Here is a 19,178-nt window from a genome sequence, read left to right as displayed (position 1 = left end):
CTCTGGAGAGTCTTTTCTCTCAGGTCTTTCCTAGTCCCAATTCTGGGCTTAAACATCCTCTCCCTTGGGACAGACTGACCAGATTCCTCCTTCCTTGGGCTGTACTGTAATCCTAGCAGGCTTCTCTCAGCCCCCAGCTTCCCCTTGGAACAAGATAACTGAGCCCTCATTCCTGAAGCTGTGCTTCACTTCAGACAGACTTCCTCAAGCCCAGGATATACATTTTACCTCACAGTCCTTCCCTGCATGTCTCTCATAGCTCCCCCTTTGACTGAGCTCAGAGTAGGTCTCTGACTCACACCTGGTCCCCATTCCCAGTTATAGTTGGCTAATTTTTCCTAAATACCAATTCTTAAAAGGGCCATTGCCCTTGAAGGGGCGAAACCACCGTACTACAATGCTTCCATACTGAATTTGCTTTAGGTTTTAGGGTACTATAATGTAGTGGAAAGGGGAAGACCAGCAGATTCATTGCTGCTTTGTATCTTCTCTGTTGAGGGCTTCTTTATTTCACTATATTTCAAGGATCCATTAAGAAGTGATAAGCCTCGAAGTAGTACAGTACCAGTGGAAACAGATGCCTGACATTCATAAAAATAAATGCAGCATTGACATAACAGATTATATAACAGAGCAGTCTATATGCAGATGCCAGACACAATGCCACAATAATTGTTAACCATGTTAACATGTAATTATGTTATAAACGACATATGTCTTAATAACTCCTTTTGTCCCAATGTTTATTGTCAATATATATATAATTTACTGTGAGGGTTTCAGCTCATATAATATACAACGTGTAACAAAAACAACTTGGCTGTTAACTCACCCACAATGTTGCTGCTACCTTACCCTCAATGTATAAATAAGACCCACTTTTCTCTCATTTTAACTATGTGGACTCAAGCACTGGGAGGATGTGTGTGAGAGACAGGTAGCAGGAGATGGGGCCGGCTGCTTCTGTAAACCTCTCACCCAAAACAGCCTCAAGCCCTCCCAGTAGACCCCAAACTTGGATGGAGTAACAGCAAATCAAACTTCACCAAAAGACTTAAATGAGCTTTTAAAAGGTAAGTGGTAATTAATATCTTTTCAAGATTAGAATGCTCCTCACAGCCTGATTAATACAGACAGACATTTTCATATTAGCTGTGCAGTCAGCTTTAACGTTTGTATTTTTGACTTTTAAAAGGTACTTACTGATCTGAAGGCAACAGAAAGTATTTTTTTCTCCATTAACAGGATAGCATCTGGAAACACTCCACCTTATTAAAGCTGATTATATTTATTGTTGTAATAATTTATTAATATTATTGTGTTTTGTGAATAAAAAATGATAAAGCTTATTTACTTGAACCCTAGTAATGAAAAACATTCATCCTTGAGATGAGCATGCCATCTGCATGCCAAGTGTCAGTTCAAAGCACATTTTATTAAGAAAATTATAATCATTTCTTGAAAATATTTATTCTCTAATGGAAAAAAATAATGTCTTGTAACTTTAATGGCTCAGTCAGGTAAGAATACAATGAATTTGTTACACTGAAGTGTTTTGTTTTGTCAATACTATTAATTGATTAAATCCATCCAAACAAATACCTGAAAAAAAAATCTGCTGAAGAAATAGATTTACCATACAATCTGTGCATTTACAATATCGCCAAAGACCAATATCAGTAATAATAATTAAAAATTAAGAAGAATCTGTTACATTTGATCATACCTGTTCTAAACATTATTTTATTAGAGTCTACAAAGATAAAGATCATAATTCAATCACACAAAGAGAAATGCAAGCAACTGCTGTTCTTGCTTTTCATTTACTACTGTGAACCGGCTTTTACCTTGTTTGCAATACTTGTGATAAATGACTTGATGTCTAGATTAGTCGGGCAGCTCTTCTGACAGGGGGCATCTGCACACTTTAAGCACCTAGGGAAAAAATTAATGAGTTAAGGAGACATACAGTACAAATACTGCCAATAGCATAAGTTTTTTTCATGTACAAATTGGTAAGTCTAAAAAATAATAATGCTTTACATTTCTATAGCGACTTCCATATAAGTATTTCAAAGTGCTTTGTAAACATTATTGAATTAATTCTCACAACAATATAGTGAGATAAGTTTTATTATCCCCATTTTAAAGATGGGGATATTGAAGCACAGATATGTTAAACAAATAAAGCCTAAAGCCATACAAGAAGGCTGCGGTGAGCTAAAAAGAGAACTCTGACCTCTTTGGTTGGGTGTTTTAGCCATAAAAGCAGCCTTCTTCTATAATAAGCAAATCCATAAAATCCACCATTCTGAATGTGCAATCTATCGTGATATTACATATACAAATATGGTAAAAGAATGTTAAGACTGAAAAGTTAAGCATTCAAAAGATAGGAAATGCCACAGTTTTTATTATCCATTGAACATTATTTGTATTTCTTATTATTTTATTCTTCCTTATTCAATGCATGGGCACGAGCCTTATTTCCTAAATACCATTCAAACCCTGCTCTGAAGAAAATTATTAATTTCATCATAGGCCTTTCAATGGTATTCATCACTGTAGTATCTGCTTCACAAACAGTTAATATATCTTCACAATCTAAAAATATATTTTTTTCTAGATCTGGCTCTAAAACAAATTCTTCTGTGATCGTAGGCAAGGTCTGTGTGCCTTAGTTTTTCCAATTGTAAAACAGATGAAATTCATTAATGAAGTTCTATAGGTGTAATCGAGAGTATAATTTTGACAACTGAATAATCAGATATGTAGAGTTTTACAATACTTTTATAGGAAAGATGATAAAAATAATTCATGATTTATATGGCTCACCCTGTTTCGTTCCCAAGGAAGAATGGCTGCTAAATATTGGGTCTCTTATTTTGTGCAATACAGTTACTTTAATGAGTTAGTTTAAGATTTAGATAAAAGGACACATTTTTGCTTCTAAACTGTGGGTGAAGGCTACGTCCAGACTCCCCGCCATATCGGCGGGTTAAAATCGATTGCTCGGGGATCGATATATCGCGTCTCATCTAGACGCGATATATCGATCCCCGAGCGTGCTTATATCAATTCCGGAACTCCATCAACCCCAACGGAGTTGCGGAATCGACAGGGAGAGCCGCGAACATTGATCCCGCGCGGTGAGGACGGGTGAGTAATCTGATCTTAGATATTCGACTTCAGCTACGTTATTCACGTAGCTGAAGTTGCGTATCTAAGATCGATTTCCCCCCGTACTGTGGACCAGCCCTTATAATCTGTGACTTCAGGAGTACAAATAAGCACTCCTATGGCAACTTGCACTGAAGTTGACTGGAGTTTTCAGCGTATCTGAGGGCAGAATGGGAACTTTTTTCCTCCATGACAAAGTAGCAGTGATTAATGACCCATTCTTGCAAAGGCATCCATGTGGGCATACAGGTCTAAGTTCACCTCCACAAGTCCTTTTACAGGATTGGACCCTAAAGAATAATCTCGTTGATGCATGATTTTTAAAAAAACAAGCATCAGCTAAAGAGTTAAAATGATAACCCTGTTAAAAGATTTTGATGAGGAGTTCGGTTTTGTTTTCTTTTTTTTTTTTTTTGGCCTTACACTTTAGTGAAATATCATAGACCAAATGTCACACTACTCAGAATTCATTTAATTATTCTGGATATTTTTCAGCATAATTATAAAAAGATGTCTATGTCAACGTACAGAAAATAGCAAAAATAAACATTTTTCAGGTCTAACATGGCTATAGCATTCCCAAATCTCCCATGATTATTTAGTAATAAATATTACCATTATAGTACAGCCACAAGGATTAGCGTCCCATTATGTTGGGTGCTGTACAAACATAGACAGAGATCATCCTAGTTGTAGGGGGCTTACAGTTCATTGGTTTGTTCCAATTGGTTGTAAAGCGAGTAAGAAAAGGAAATAGTTACAGTTTGTTACCTACCTCACCATGATTAGCAGTCAGTATTTTGTGGACAACATTTCAGAGATGAGTTAACTGGGAATTTGGAGAAGGATATGGTAACAGTTGTTGGGATTTTATAACAGTTTTTTTTCCATGCATTTGAAGAAGCACGGAAGAACAAGTGATCTTACTCTAAGCAGACTTGATGGGAGCAAGGCTGCAGTATACAAGGCCAGAAAAGAAGAGGTTGTAGTAATTGAGATGTGACATGATGAGGGCTTGTCTGACAGTTTTGGCTGTGTAGACAGAGAGGTGAGAACAGACTTCAGAATCATACGTAAGAAAAAAGCAGCCATTCTGCTATGTCTTTTCTCCACAGCTGCCCCAACTCAAGACAGTTTTTAAAATGCTATAGCTCTTTAGGCAGGTCTGTGTGGACTACCCTTAAGACAAAGTATATTTATATTAAAAATGAACAGAAAGGCCCCATGACAGGATAGCCAATGCATAGATTAATGGCTGTGTTTATTAAGTATCTTTACCAAATAATTTCTTTTTTTATTGTTATTGAGATGGTTCACAAATAACAGCTGTTGAAAACATCAGGTGTTAATGAGGCAGGGCAAAGCAAACCTGAATTATAGCTTTTTTGGTGGGGTGGGGCATGAATATGCCAGTAGGCTCACTCTGATAATAATACCATCTTCCAGTTCTCTGAGTGCTCTGCAGACTAAAAGTGCATCAGGCTGCCATTAATCCCACTTATCACACTGACAACTCAGTAATTACACTACTGCTATAGTCAGGTACTGTAGTCCTAATAAAATATCAGCCACTGCACGGAATGCATGCTGGTGAGATGTTTTATTAAACTTGGGGGGTTGATCATCAAGTGACATTAGTGTTGACCTATTTTTCTATTTGACAATAAATTATCCTTTGACCATGCCATAATAGATATTATAGAGTACTTTTACTGTACCAAACAGCAAAGGTACTGTATTCCAATGAGCTAGGCAAATGTCATAAATAAAATAGTAGAAATGCATGCCAGAATATCATTACCGAAATTGCTCTAAGTGACTGATACTGTGAAAAATCAGAGACAGCACTGTACTTAGGGAAATATGCCAACATTTGCTGTAAATCTCAATACTACATATATTTTCCCTTATGTGCCAGCATTATAAATTAATGGCAAAGATTACCCTTTTGTTTTACCTTGCCCCTTCTGAAATTCCCCTTTACTTTGTGAAAGCCCCTTTTATTTTTCAAAAGTACTCTGTTATTATGTATTTGGTTTAAAATGCACTATAAGCAACAAAATCAGTAAATAAAAATTCTCCAATCCACTTGTCACAACTAATGCATTTAAATGTATAACAATACATTCACATTTTAAAATAAAGTAAAATGGCCTTGATTTATCTTTTTTTATCAGTGGTAATATCTGTCATAGAGAAAACAAAAATTTAAACCCATATACATATTTATATTTAGGAATATCTAAATCACATATGTAAATTAACATACTTACATCTTTGTAACAATGAAATACAACAAACTCTTCCAGTTATCAATACATGTTAAACACTTTCTCCCCCCATCTGTTCTTGGAATGACAATTAAATCATTGAGAAAGACATAAAAGTTCTATGATATTGTATTGTTTTAAAAGACGAGGGCTATTCACTAGTCTGAGAGCCAGCTCAAGACCTCTACACTACTTAAGCACCACTAAAACCTTATTTTGGGACCTTATGTGGCATTCCACACTAGACTGAGTTTTACCCATGGTAACCTTTATTTAAAACATTTCATAAGGGACAAGGTCAGGAGCGGATTTACCATGAAACAAACCGTGTGGTGGCACGGGGCCTCCAATGACAGGGGGTCCCCAAAACGCAGGACAAATCTCATCTGACAACCTGCTCCTGAGTCTCAGCAGGCGGTGCAGCAGGGCTCAGGCAGGCACGCTGCCTACATACCATGGCTGGTGGCCCCACACCACTCCTGGAAGCGGCCAGCTGCTGGCACATTTCTGTGCACTCCTGGAGGCGGGGGGAGGGGAGACGGTTGGTGGCACCGTGGGCTGCCCCCGCCCTGGGCAGTGCATGGAGACCCGCTGCCCTTCTCCCTCCCAAGGGCCATGCAGAGATGTGCCAGCAGCACTAAGGCAGCTCCCTACCTGCTCTACCTCCCTTTCTCCATGCCACGCCGCTCCCAGAAGTGGCCAGCATGTCCCTGCAGCCCCTGGGGGGCATGTGTCTCAGTGTGCTGCCCCACCCCAAGTGCTGACTCTGCAGCTCCTATTGGCCAGAAACTGTGGCCAATGAGAACTGCAGGGATGGTGCCTGGGGGCAGCAGCAGGCAGAGACCCCCTGCCCCCCCCCCCCGCTGCACCTAGAAGCCACTGCCGGAGAAGGTGTGTGCACTGGTTGCTTTGGGAGCCATGCTGCCCAAGGTAAGCGCCGACGTCCTGCCCCTCTCCCACACCCCAACCCCCTGCCCCAGCACAGAGCCCGCACCCAGCACTCAAACTCCCTCCCAGACCCTGAACCCCACACCCCCTCCTGAACCCCAACCCCCTGCTCTAATCAAGGTACCTCACTTTATTTTCATTTACTTCCCATTACTTAGAATATAGGAGGAGGAGGAAGAAAAAATAATGAAAAATGGAAGGGGAGATAAGAGGTCCTGAGGGAGGGCGCCGAAAATGAAGCTGCACACAGGGCCCCACTAACTCTAAATCCACTACCGGCCAAGGCAGAAGACATGAAAATAGTCATTTGAAAAGTTGCAGTCCAAAAGAATGTGAAGCAACCAACTCAGAGAGAAGAAAATGTATTGTGTTGATACCACAGCAACTGAGACAAAAGATATTATATAGAGAGAAAATTACACATTTGAAACATAAATGTACTCCAAAACCCCAATCATTAATCCCACTTTAGATAAGATTCCATTTGCATTCTCACTTTTGAAGTAGGCACAGGTATAGTAATTGTCCTGTGTGAATAAAGCTAGGTATAAAACATCTATATCAATTAACCATTTTTTGCAAAATATTTACACAAGAAAATGCTCTGTTGTGTAGCTTTATTTAGTGTTATAGGGTCATTGAAATGTAGATCTAGAAGGGACACTGAGAAAACATCAAGTCCAGCCCCCTGAGATGACCCAGGATCAAGTAAACCTAGACTATCCCTGACAGGTGTTCATTCAACCTATTCTTAGAAACCTTTGAGGATGGGGATTCAACTACTTCCCTTGGAAGCCTATTTCAGAGAATAACTGTCCTTATAGTTAGAAAGTTTTTCTTAATATTGAACCTATATTTCCCTTGCAAGATTAAATCCATAACTCCTTGTTCTACCTTCAGTGTATATGGAGATCAATCAATCACAGTCCTATTTATAACAGCCCTTGACATTTGTGAAGACTTATCAGGTGCCCCTTTAGTCTTCATTTCTCAAGACTAAATGTGTCCAGTTTTTAACGTTTCCTTATAGGTAGGTTTTCTAAACCTTTTATCATTTTTTTTGCTCTCATCCAGACTCTCTCAAATTTGTGCACGTCCTTCCTAAAGTGTTGTGCCCAGCATTTGATTTTTCCTTCCTAAGTGAAGTATTTTGCACTTGGAACTTCATCTTGTTCAGTTCAGACCAATTCTGCAATTAGTCAAGGATCTTTTGAACTCTAATTCTGTCCTCCAAAATGCTTGGAACTCCTCCCAACATGGTGTCATCTGCAAATTTTATGAGTATATTCTTCACCCCATTCTCCCAGTCATTAATGAAAATATTGAATAATACCAGACCCAGGACTGATCCCCGTGGGACCAAACTAGTTATGCATTCTCAGTTTGTCAGCAAACCATTGATAACTACTATTTGAGTAAGGTCTTTCAACTAGTTGTGCACCTGCCCCACAGCAAATTCATCTAGACCATATTTCCTTAGTTTGCCAATGAGATATCAAAAGCTTTACTAAAATCAAGATATATTATGTGTACTACTTCCTTCCATCCACTAATCCAGTAACCATGCTCCCCTCCTCCCCTCCCCAAAAATAGGTTGGTTTGGCATGATTTGTTCTTGACAAATCCATGCTGGTTATTTCTTATACTCCTATTATCTTTTAGGTGCTTACAAACTGATTGTTTAATAATTTGTTCCAGTACTTTTCCAGGTATCAACATTAGGCTGACTGGTCTATAGGTCCCAGGTTTTCCTTTGTTCCTCTTTTTACAGACAGGTATTATGTTTTCCCTTCTCCAGTCCTCTGGGATTTCACCCATCCTCCATGAGTTCTCCAGGATAATTGCTATTGGTTCTGAGATTCCTTGAACTAGTTCCTTAAATTCCCTAAAATGAATTTCATCAGGCCCTGCCTACTTGAATACCTCTAACTTATCCAAATATTCTATAATCTGTTCTATGCCTATTTTGGCTTGCATTCCTTCTTCATTTTGTTAATAGTAATTGTGATGAGTATCTGGTCACTATTAACCTTTTTAGTGAAGACTGAAGCAAAATAGGCATTAAACACCTCAGCTTTCTTGATGTCATGAGTTATTAGCTCTCCTCCCCTGCTAAGTAGAAGACCTATGCTTTCCTTTTCTTTCTCTTGCTCCTACTGTCTTTAAAGAACCTCTTCTTATGGCCTTTTATGAACCTTGCTGCATATAACTCATTTAGTGTCTTCGCATTTCTGATTTTCTCTCTATATGTTCGTGCTATTCTTTTGTACTCCTCCTTAGCAATTAGTCCAACTAATCCTTCCACTTTTTTGTAGGTTTCCTTTTTGATTATCAGGTCATTAAAAAGCTCTTGGTGGAGCCATATTGGCCTCTTACAATTCTTCCTATCTTTCCTTCACACTGGAATAGTGTGCAATTGTGCCTTTAATATTATCTGCTTGGGAATCTGCCAGCTTTCCTGGGCTATTGTTTCCCTGAGATTTTCTTCCCATGGGACTTTACTTACCAGTTCTGAGTTTGTTAAGTCTGCTTTTTTAAAGTCCATCATCCTTATTCTCCTGCTCTCACATGTTCCTTTCCTTAGAATCATTAAATCTATTAGTTCATGATCACTTTCACCAAAATCGCCTTCCACTTTCACATTCACAACCAATTCCTCCCTGGTGGTCAGAATCAGATCTAAAATGACTGTCTCTCTGGTTACTTCTTCCAATTTCTGAAACAAAAAGTTGTTCCCAATACATTCCAGGAACTTATTGGAAATTTTGTGTTTTGCTGTATTACTTTACCAATAGAAATCTGGGTAATTAAAGTCTCCCATTACCACCAGGTCTTGTGTTTTGGACATTTCTGTTATTTGTTCTAGAAATGCCTCATTCCTCTTGTTGCTTCTATAACTCTATAGTAATTTTCCATGTCGCCAACATCATCCAGCCTTCTGTTAGGGAGCATGTTTTATGCTTTTCTGTGGGCTTTTGTCACCTGCCCCTGTTGAAGCTATTTTAAAGCCCTCCTCACTGGCAAGTCAGTGTATGAAGATGCTCTTCCCCTTCCTGGCCAGGTGAACCTCATCGCTTCCCAGGAGACCTTCTTCTGGTAACAACATCCCATGGTCGAGGAAGCCTAAGCCCTCATCAACACCATCTGCACAACCATGCATTCATCTCCAGGATGTTTAAGGGTCCTTACCCTCAACTGGTACAATAAACAAGAACACAACTTGCACTCCCAATCCCTTCACCCTTGCTCCTAGAGCTCTGCAGTCACTGATGATCTGCTTAGCGCCATACTTGGCACTGGCATTAGTGCCCATATGGATGAGCAGCATGGGATAGTGATCAGAGGGACTTTCTGTAACATCTTGGGCATGGGCTCCAGAGAGACAGCACACTTCCCTGGCACCACATCACATAATTGTGTAATGACAGATGCCCACATGTTCCAACATAATACACATGCAAAAACTTGGACTTTCAATTTCTTATTTAGAAGGGTCACGTATTTGTGTACACACACACACGTACATTCACATTGATCAATGTAGCTATTCTGAATTTGCACCAGCTGAGGATCTGGTCCATTAGCATTAAGAGAAGTGTAAGCTACTCATTCATCTATTATGACATATTATGTGTACTACTTCCTTCCATCCACTGCCCTCTTCCTTAAGAGAAACAGGCCACCTCGGAGCTTCTTAACTCATGTCTTCCCTCTGCAATTGTATCCTTTGGCTTTTAAGAGTTCTCTTGTGGCTTCTGGAGGTTAGCTGTCTTCTTCCCCTCTTATTGTTCCTCCAATAGCAACTGGGATGATCGTAATCGGGTACCTGTGGACAGGGGCAGCTCTCTTTGGAGGTGTTTCTGTGGGAGGTCTGCTGGTTACGCGGATTCAGCGGCAGTTCAGAAATGCCATCGAAGGCTGCCTGACTGCCGCCCTCACATCGACCAGCAGACCGCCCCCCGCGGTTTGCCACCCCAGGCACGTGCTTGTTATGCTGGTGCCTGGAGCTGCTCCTCCCTGTGGAGGGAGCAGAGGATCTGCTGTTTGTAACCTGATTTGGGGTGGGTTCGTAGGGTTGGTGTAATTTATCCACTTAATTTAATTGTATTTGATTAATTAATTTTAATTAATTAGTAATATTGATAATAATTATTGGATATTAATTAGTAGGGGGTTGGCTCGCCAATATATTTGATGAGAAGATAAAGTTCATCCTGAATCAGGCTTCACAGAGTTTAGAAAAGGAACTTCGGGGTATATGACAGGAGCTTACACTGAGAAAGATATAGTCATAAAGACCTTTTTATTAAAATCAATGAAACAATAAGTAAATGGTAAAACAGTTCAAGATTACAAAGTTACAAAATATCACAGTTCTTTAAGAGATATATTTATGATAATACACTGTTATAAGCTCACTCTGTGTAATGCAGCAGCACTTTGGGTGTTTTTCACACCTCTGATAGAGGAAGCTATTGTATGCATTTTGGTTTTAACTCTACATATACTACATGCTTTAGAGGCTAAGAATGAAGCAGAAGGGAAATTAGATTCCTTTTTACTTACAGTTTTGAAAAGAAATAATACTACGGCCTATTAATAGTTAATAGCCTTCGTAGATGGGTAACATCGATACGTAGATGGGGGTAGAGGCAATGAAAAGTAGACAGGAACAGATAGATGGGTGTATCGTCTAACTAATGGTGATTTGTTTCACCTTTTATAGAGCATTATTCGGAAATCCTTCCTCCTATGCCCAAATTTCATCTTTCCCCCACGGAAATGTTAGGGTACACCTGCCTCATAGGCTAACGTGTGTGTGCGTATGAATGACAGTTATGTAAGCCTTTGTGGTGTACTTGGTAGATTTGTGGGCAAAAATCTCTTTTTCCACCCTTTACTGTTATTGGTTCAGTTAAACGTCTCCAGACATTGGCGTAGGTATTTTGTTTTATTATTACTTTTCTGAGTAAGAGTCCCAAAGGTTGCCTTAGCATCATACAGGATGTCTGACCTGTAGGTATCTTGCATTTCAGCTATTGCAAATCTATAAATCTATAAGCCTATTACATACTTAAATTTATCAAAAAGATATTTTATATATACCAACAGATTAATCCTCAGGGCTACATGTTGCAATCCTTTCCCACACATCCATACACACAGATGCCTAAATGTAGAGATAATAAGATACACTGCTGAAACCTTGAAAAGGGAGAAGACAGGGATCTACTGCTGCAACTCCCAGGCCCGACTCATGGAGAAGATCCACTGCTTTTGCTTATGGCAGAAGATTACATTGGGCCTGTAAAGAAATAAGGATGGGACTGAGACAGAGTGTGTGTCCAGTAGGGAGTGAAGTTCAGGCTTGACTCCACAAACAATCAGATCATGGCAAGCTTGGGTATGACTCTTGCTGGCAATAGTCTGCTGTGGGCTAATTGTTCATGCACCACCTGCTGCTGCACATTAAGAGTTCATTAGAGCACTCTGGCCTAGTCCTCTTTGAAACAAATTGTTCATGCACATCAGCAGGGAGCACTCAAACCGTTAGACCACAGCAGTCTAGTGTAGGCTAGATACACACCCCGAATTAAATTTTCATGTAGACAAGCCCTTTCCACAGGGAAACTGAGAATTATTGGGTCAAGGGAAACCAGGCATTAAACACTCTCAATGTTTTCAATTCAATTCCATTTTAAAATCCTGAGCTAAAACTTCTATTCAATTATGATTACTGTCATCAAGAGGTTATGTCTGCAGCCTTACAACTTTGAACTGTCATCCTGTCAGGTTTCACAAGCTTAGCCTCAGTGAGGGGGAAACAATACAAAAAATGGTGCTGGGTGTTTAGCACTCTTCCCTATGAGCTAATACAAAACCAATATATATCTCTAGCAATAATATGATCCTTGATTCTGGAGGTGCCACCTTATCTTTTGGACAAAACATATCTGAAGTTGCAACTATTTCAAGGTTATTAAATGAAAGGTTCCATGCTACTTTTCTGTAGTGCTCAAGTGTGGTTCTGTTATTTAAACTTTTAGAATAGACTCGGGATACATTTCCAAGATTTCCTCTGCAGCCACAAGGGCTAGAGAGGTCTCTCATTTTAAAAAACAGAAATCTGAGAGTCTCACTGTAGCAAGCTTCATGGAATGTGAAGGGAGCAGTACAAGTTGAAAGAGAGAAGAGTTTGGAGGAACACTAGGAAGTGTACAAAGCTGGAATACCAGCAGCAGTTGCAGCATCTCTGTAAATGCTCTGTTAATAAAGTTTAGTTTTAGAAACATGAGGCCTCATGTTATTACCCAGCATATGGTATACAAAACACTCATGAAATAATATGACTCCAGGTGGTGAGGGTTGAAGACAAACATCAATCATGAAAGTTGGCAAGACTGTTTCTGCTTTCCCCAAAAACAGGACTCCCTGAACAGCACTCACATCTCTTCCCCCACCCAGAACTCCACAGCCTTTCTACGTTCCCAAAAACCTTCAGCTCTCCTGCACACTATTCCCTTTATCCATTCAGTCTCCCCTACCTCCTGTACATGTTTATCTGTCTCCTGCTGTCTCACACATGCTGGAGGATCCAGCCATAGTGCAGAACAGGAGGAGTATGCCTCTTTGTTCTCCCTTCTCACTTATCTGAGACAAGGTGGTCAGAGGGAGGAAAGGTGAAGGGAATCAAGCAGCAGAAGCAGAGACAAACAGGAATTTGCTGCTGGCTGCAAAAAGAAGAGGCAGCAGCAGGCTGAATTTCTTTGCTACCAGGAGATAAAAAATGCAAGGATTATGGGGAAGGGGGGGGAAAGCCCTCCTCAGAGATGAGAGCTGATCTTGGGAGACTGTGAAAGTGAATATGCCTCCATGAGCCATATAGAAATAGAACCTAAATTTCTCCCTCACCCATGCCACTTCTTTCCTCCTTTCTCTCTACAGGCTCCAGTCCTCCCTGCCTGACCACTTTTTTATGCTTCCGCCCTCCTCTTCTCAATTTCATTTCTGTGTCCCTCTTGAGATCTAGGAACTTTCCCTCCCTTCTGTATCCCCTTGGCTCTCTCCCCACTTCCTGCAGTCTCTGTTATCAACTTATCTGCGCTCCCCCTCCTTCTTTCACAGAGCATCTCCTCCACCTTACTTACAATGTCTCCTTTATTCCACTGTGGTCCCCCTTCTCCTCATCTCCCTTGAACTTCTTCCCTCCTCACTTGTGGTTACCCTCTGCCACCATGTCATGGTATGACCCCCACTCTGAACCTTAGCGTCCAAAAGATGAGGTACCAGCATGAATTCCTCTAAGCTTAATTACCAGCTTAGAACTTGTAGCGCTGCCATCAACCAGGAATTCCAGTGCCTGGTACACTCTGGTCCCCGCAAAACCTTCCCAGGGGACCCCAAGACCCAGACCCCCTGGGTCTCACAACAAAGGGGGTCTGTAAAATCAAGTTGGGAAATGTTACAGGGTCTGTTAGCTTCACTTAGACCAGGGGATCTTCCCTCCCAGCCTAAGTATATAAGTACAAGAAACAGAGATAAAATCTTTCCAGCAAAATACACATTTGCAAATAGAGAAAACAATCAAAAGACTAAAACCGCCTTTCTAATTTTGTACTTACTAAATGTGAACAGAAGATTAGAGAGCCTCTATATATGTCTGGTCACTCTCAGAACCCAGACAGAACAACAGACAAACAAACAACACAACACAAAGACTTCCCTCCACCGAGATTTGAAAGTATTTTGTCTCCTGATTGGTCTTCTGGTCAGGTGTTCCAGGTTCACTGTTTGTTAACCCTTTACAGGTAAAAGAGACATTAACCCTTAACTATCTGTTTATGACAGCAACCCTGGGGTTCCATCCCTTGATCTTTGACCTTTCTTGTCTCTCTCACTCATTAGGGGTCTCTCCTTCTTTTACCTTTCTCTACTCTACTATCCCTAGGGTTTCTCTCCATGTCTCAAGCCAGTCTAACTCATTGATTCTCCCTCACTCACTCATTCTACCTCCACCCTCTTCTTTCCTGCCAGCAGAAATCCCTTAATATCCTGCTTCCAGACCTAACTACACTATACTTCTGCCTCAGCACGCCACAGTCCCTATAGTTCCCTTTGCACCAGCTCCTCCTAACCATCAACATTCCTTTCACACTTGTGCCTTACTTCTTCCTGCCCTCATATCCTCCCAAGACTCTGACTCTGGTAAGCTCCCCAGCAACATCTCCTATACCTGCCTGGCTCTGTCTTCTCTGCGTCTGTGCTCAGACTAGGGGAGGATGTAGAGAACTAGCTGCCTCTCTGCAGCTACTGCTGGCAGGAGATGAGAAGTAAAGTGCTGAGAATTTCTCTCAAAACCCTACTCAGTTCTGGAAATTCAGCCTGGAGAAGTTGCAAGGAGTACGTTGGGAGGCAGTACTCCTAACACCTAGCCATGGTGATAGGTCTGGTCCTAGCCAAATTCCATAATAGGCAATTATATTCTGCCTCTTTAAATTTCTTCTGCCATTTCATTCAGATGCAGTATTATTTTCATCTGCTCTCACACTGTAATGTACTGTTGCAGTTGTCATAAACAGATAGCTAAGGGTTAATGTCTCTTTCACCTGAAACACCTGACCAGAAAACCAATCAGGAAACCGGATTTTTTTCAACTTTGGGTGGAGGGAAGTGGGTGTCTGAGTCTTTTGTCTGTCTGCCTGTTTCCTCTGAGCTTTGGAGAAGTAGTTCTATTTTCTAGTCTTCTGTTTCTAAGTGTAAGGACAAAGAGATCAGATAGTAAATTCTATGGTTTCTTTTCTTTGGTATTTGCATGAATATAAGTGCTGGAATGCTTTGATTTGTATTCTTTTTGAATAAGGCTGTTTATTCAATATTCTTTTAAGCAATTGACCCTGTGTTGTATCATCTTAATACAGAGAGAACATTTGTATTTTTTTCTTTCTTTTTATATAAAGTTTTCTTTTAAGACCTGTTGGAGTTTTTCTTTACTTCAGGGAAATTAAGTCTGTACTCACCAGGGAATTGGTGGGAGGAAGAAATCAAGGGGAGAGCTGTGTGTGGGATTGCTAGCCTGATTTGGCATTTCCTCTGGGTGAAGAGGAAAGTGCTTTTGTTCCAGGATTGGGAACGGAGAGGGGGAATCACTCGGCGTAGTTTCACAGAGCTTGTATCTGGGTATCTCTCCAGGAGCATCTGGAGGGGGGAAGGGAAAAAGGATTATTTCCCTTTGTTGTGAGACTCAAGGGATTTGGGTCTTGGGGGTCCCCAGGGAAGGTTTTTCAGTGGGACCAGAATGCCCCAAAACACTCTAATTTTTGGGTGGTGGCAGCAGGTACCAGGTCCAAGCTGGTAACTAAGCTTGGAGGTTTTCATGCTAACCCCCATATTTTGGACGCTAAGGTCCAAATCTGGGAATAAGGTTATAACATGGTGTAGCAGCGGCGGGATATAGACAGAATCCAGAAGCCAGTAGGAATATTATATTTTTCTTTTCTCTGCTAAGGGCTTTTTAGCAGAGAGAAACAGTTTGGTTTTAAAAGGGAACCAGAGAGAATTTTTTTTTTTCTGCTCTCTCTAGCAGTTGGTGGTTTGCATGTTAAGCGAGAAGACTGTTGAGGGTCTTTTGTCATGCAATAGCCCTCCCATTAGGAGGCAAGTACCAGCACTTATATGCATGCAGATAAAGTGGTTTTTCTGGTTTCCCTTAATTGAACATTAGCTAGAGAGAGAAAAGGAAAAAAGCACTGTTGCTAGCCAGACTTCAGGAGGCAACAGAGAGCCTGCAGTTCAGAAAATAAACACCGGAGGGCACCCCAACACAAGAAAACAGGAACCATGACTTCTAAGGCAAAGATTGACGCCGAAGAACAAATCAAAGACGCTGAACACAGGCGACAGATGGAGATGAAAGAAAAGGAAGAAAGCCTCAAACTGGCAGCCTTCCAAAGAGAACAGGCAGCCCACGAGGCAGCACACAAAAGAAAACTAGAAGAAGAAGAGGTGGCCCACCGCCGAGAAATGGAAAAACAACAAAAAGAGAATGAAGAAAAGGAAAAACAGAGAAAACATGAACTGGAGATGGCAAAAGCTGGGCTGCATGTGCCAGCCAACCCTAACAACCCGGCGCCAAGTCTTGCTCCACAGCACAGGAAATTTCCCACCTACAAGGCAGGTGATGACACCGAGGCCTTCTTGGAAAATTTTGAAAGAGCCTGTCTTGGGTACAGCATCCCCGAAGACCAGTACATGGTAGAATTAAGGCCACACCTCAGTGGACCTTTAGCAGAGGTGGCAGCTGAAATGCCCAAGCCGCAAATGAATGACTATAAACTTTTTCAAACCAAGGCCAGATACAGGATGGGGATAACCCCAGATCATGCCCGTCGGCGCTTCAGAACCCAAAAATGGAAACCAGAGGTGTCATTTCCCAAACACGCCTACTACATTGCAAAAAACTATGAGGCCTGGTTAACAGGAAACAACATTCAAACCTTGGAAGAAGTGAACCTCCTCATACATATGGAGCAGTTCTTGGATGGTGTTCCTGAAGACATCACACGGTACATACAAGATAGAAATCCCAAAACTATCGCTGAGGCGGGGGAGATTGGAGCCAAATGGATGGAACTGGCAGAAAGCAAAAAAGCTACTGTCAAGGGGAACGATTACCCCAGGGGGCACACAGACCATAAACCCTACAACCGAGGACAGCCAAAGACCCTCCATACCACCCAAGTAAAGCCACAGATACCCTACTCTTCAACCTCACCAGTCTCCAGTAACTCACCTCGGCCCAGTGACCCATCAGATGGAAGATGCTTTAAGTGTAATGAACCGGGACATATCAAGGCCAACTGTCCCAAGAACACCATGCGAGTGCAATTCATTACACCACCATCACACCAAAGATCCCCAGGCCCAGATGCCTCTCAAATACCCTTGGAGCGAAGGGAAAATTTGAGAGTGGGCGGAAAGAAGGTTACTGCGTGGAGAGACACGGGGGCACAAGTGTCAGCTATCCACCAATCCTTCGTTGACCCCAAATTCATCAACCCAAAGGCCAAAGTTACAATTTACCCCTTCATGTCACAAGCTGTAGACTTGCCTACAGCTCAACTGCCTGTCCAGTACAAAGGCTGGTCAGGAATGTGGACTTTTGCAGTCTATGACAATTATCCTATCCCCATGCTACTGGGGGAAGACTTGGCCAACCAGGTGAGGCGGGCCAAGAGAGTGGGAATGGTTACCCGTAGCCAAACCAGGCAAGCTTCCAGACCCATTCCTGTTCCTGAGCCATCCACAGAGGCCCCGTCTGTGTTACCAGAGACCCAGACAGAGGTAGTGGACCCGGATTCCATGCCTACCACTGAAACAGCCACAGCATCTCCAGTCCCAGGCCCGGAACTGGAACAGCAACCAGCACCAGCAAGTGCAACCACATCTTCAAACTCAACGCCAGAGGGCGCCAGCAAGCCAGAACTGGCAGAAGCAAAAGACAGCCATACCCAAAAGGCTCAGCCAGAGCCTGAAATACCCTCAGGTGCACCAGCGGAGAGCGGTTCACCAGCAACGGAAACAACCCCATCACCTACATCGCTTCCAGAGGGACCAAGCCCAAGTCCACAGTCTGAGGAAAAACTGGTGACCCCAGCCTCAAGGGAACAGTTCCAGGCTGAGCAGGAAGCAGATGACAGCCTTCAGAAAGCGTGGGCGGCGGCACGGAGCACCCCACCGCCTCTCAGCTCTTCAAATCGATCCCGGTTTGTTATAGACCAAGGACTTTTATACAAGGAAATTCTTTCTGGTGGACACCGGGAAGAATGGCAGCCGCAAAAACAGTTGGTGGTTCCAACTAAGTACCGGAAGAAGCTCTTAAGCTTAGCCCATGATCATCCCAGTGGCCATGCTGGGGTGAACAGAACCAAGGACCGGTTGGGGAAGTCCTTCCACTGGGAGGGGATGGGCAAGGATGTTGCCAAGTATGTCCGGTCTTGTGAGGTATGCCAAAGAGTAGGTAAGCCTCAAGACCAGGTCAAGGCCCCTCTCCAGCCACTCCCCATAATTGAGGTCCCATTTCAGCGAGTAGCTGTGGATATTCTGGGCCCTTTCCCAAAAAAGACGCCCAGAGGAAAGCAGTATGTACTGACTTTAGTGGACTTTGCTACCCGATGGCCAGAAGCAGTAGCTCTAGGCAACACCAGGGCTAACACTGTATGCCTGGCCCTAACAGACATCTTTGCCAGGGTAGGTTGGCCCTCCGACATCCTTACAGATTCAGGGTCTAATTTCCTGGCAGGGACCATGGAAAAACTGTGGGAAACTCATGGGGTAAATCACTTGGTTGCCACCCAGTACCACCATCAAACCAATGGCCTGGTGGAAAGGTTCAATGGAACTTTGGGGGCCATGATAAGAAAATTCATCAACGAATTCTCCAATAATTGGGACCTAGTGTTGCAGCAGTTGCTGTTTGCCTACAGGGCTGTACCACATCCCAGTTTAGGGTTTTCACCATTTGAACTTGTGTATGGTCACGAGGTTAAGGGGCCATTACAGTTGGTGAAGCAGCAATGGGAGGGGTTTACGCCTTCTCCAGGAACTAACATTCTGGACTTTGTAAGCAACCTACAAAGCACCCTCCGACACTCTTTAGCCCTTGCTAGAGAGAACCTAAACGATGCTCAAGAAGAGCAAAAGGCCTGGTATGACAGACATGCCAGAGAACGTTCCTTCAAGGTAGGAGACCAGGTTATGGTCTTGAAGGCGCAACAGGCCCAT

General features: G+C 42.2%; 1 protein-coding gene across 2 annotated transcripts in view; it reads right to left on the bottom strand.

Moving 5' to 3' along the window:
• The window catches only part of DPYD (dihydropyrimidine dehydrogenase), a 627,421-nt gene that overhangs the window by 406,904 nt on the left and 201,339 nt on the right, over nt 1-19,178 (bottom strand). For both annotated transcript variants that reach the window (XM_030572745.1, XM_030572746.1), the window contains one exon: nt 1,848-1,935. In XM_030572745.1, the coding sequence (XP_030428605.1) occupies nt 1,848-1,935 (88 nt within the window). The remainder of the gene's footprint in view (nt 1-1,847; nt 1,936-19,178) is intronic.

This window comes from Gopherus evgoodei, chromosome 8 (genome assembly GCF_007399415.2).
Source record: "Gopherus evgoodei ecotype Sinaloan lineage chromosome 8, rGopEvg1_v1.p, whole genome shotgun sequence".
NCBI lineage: Eukaryota > Metazoa > Chordata > Testudines > Testudinidae > Gopherus > Gopherus evgoodei.
The sequence above is the reverse complement of the archived record's forward strand: the minus strand, read 5'-3'. Positions and strand labels throughout refer to the sequence as shown.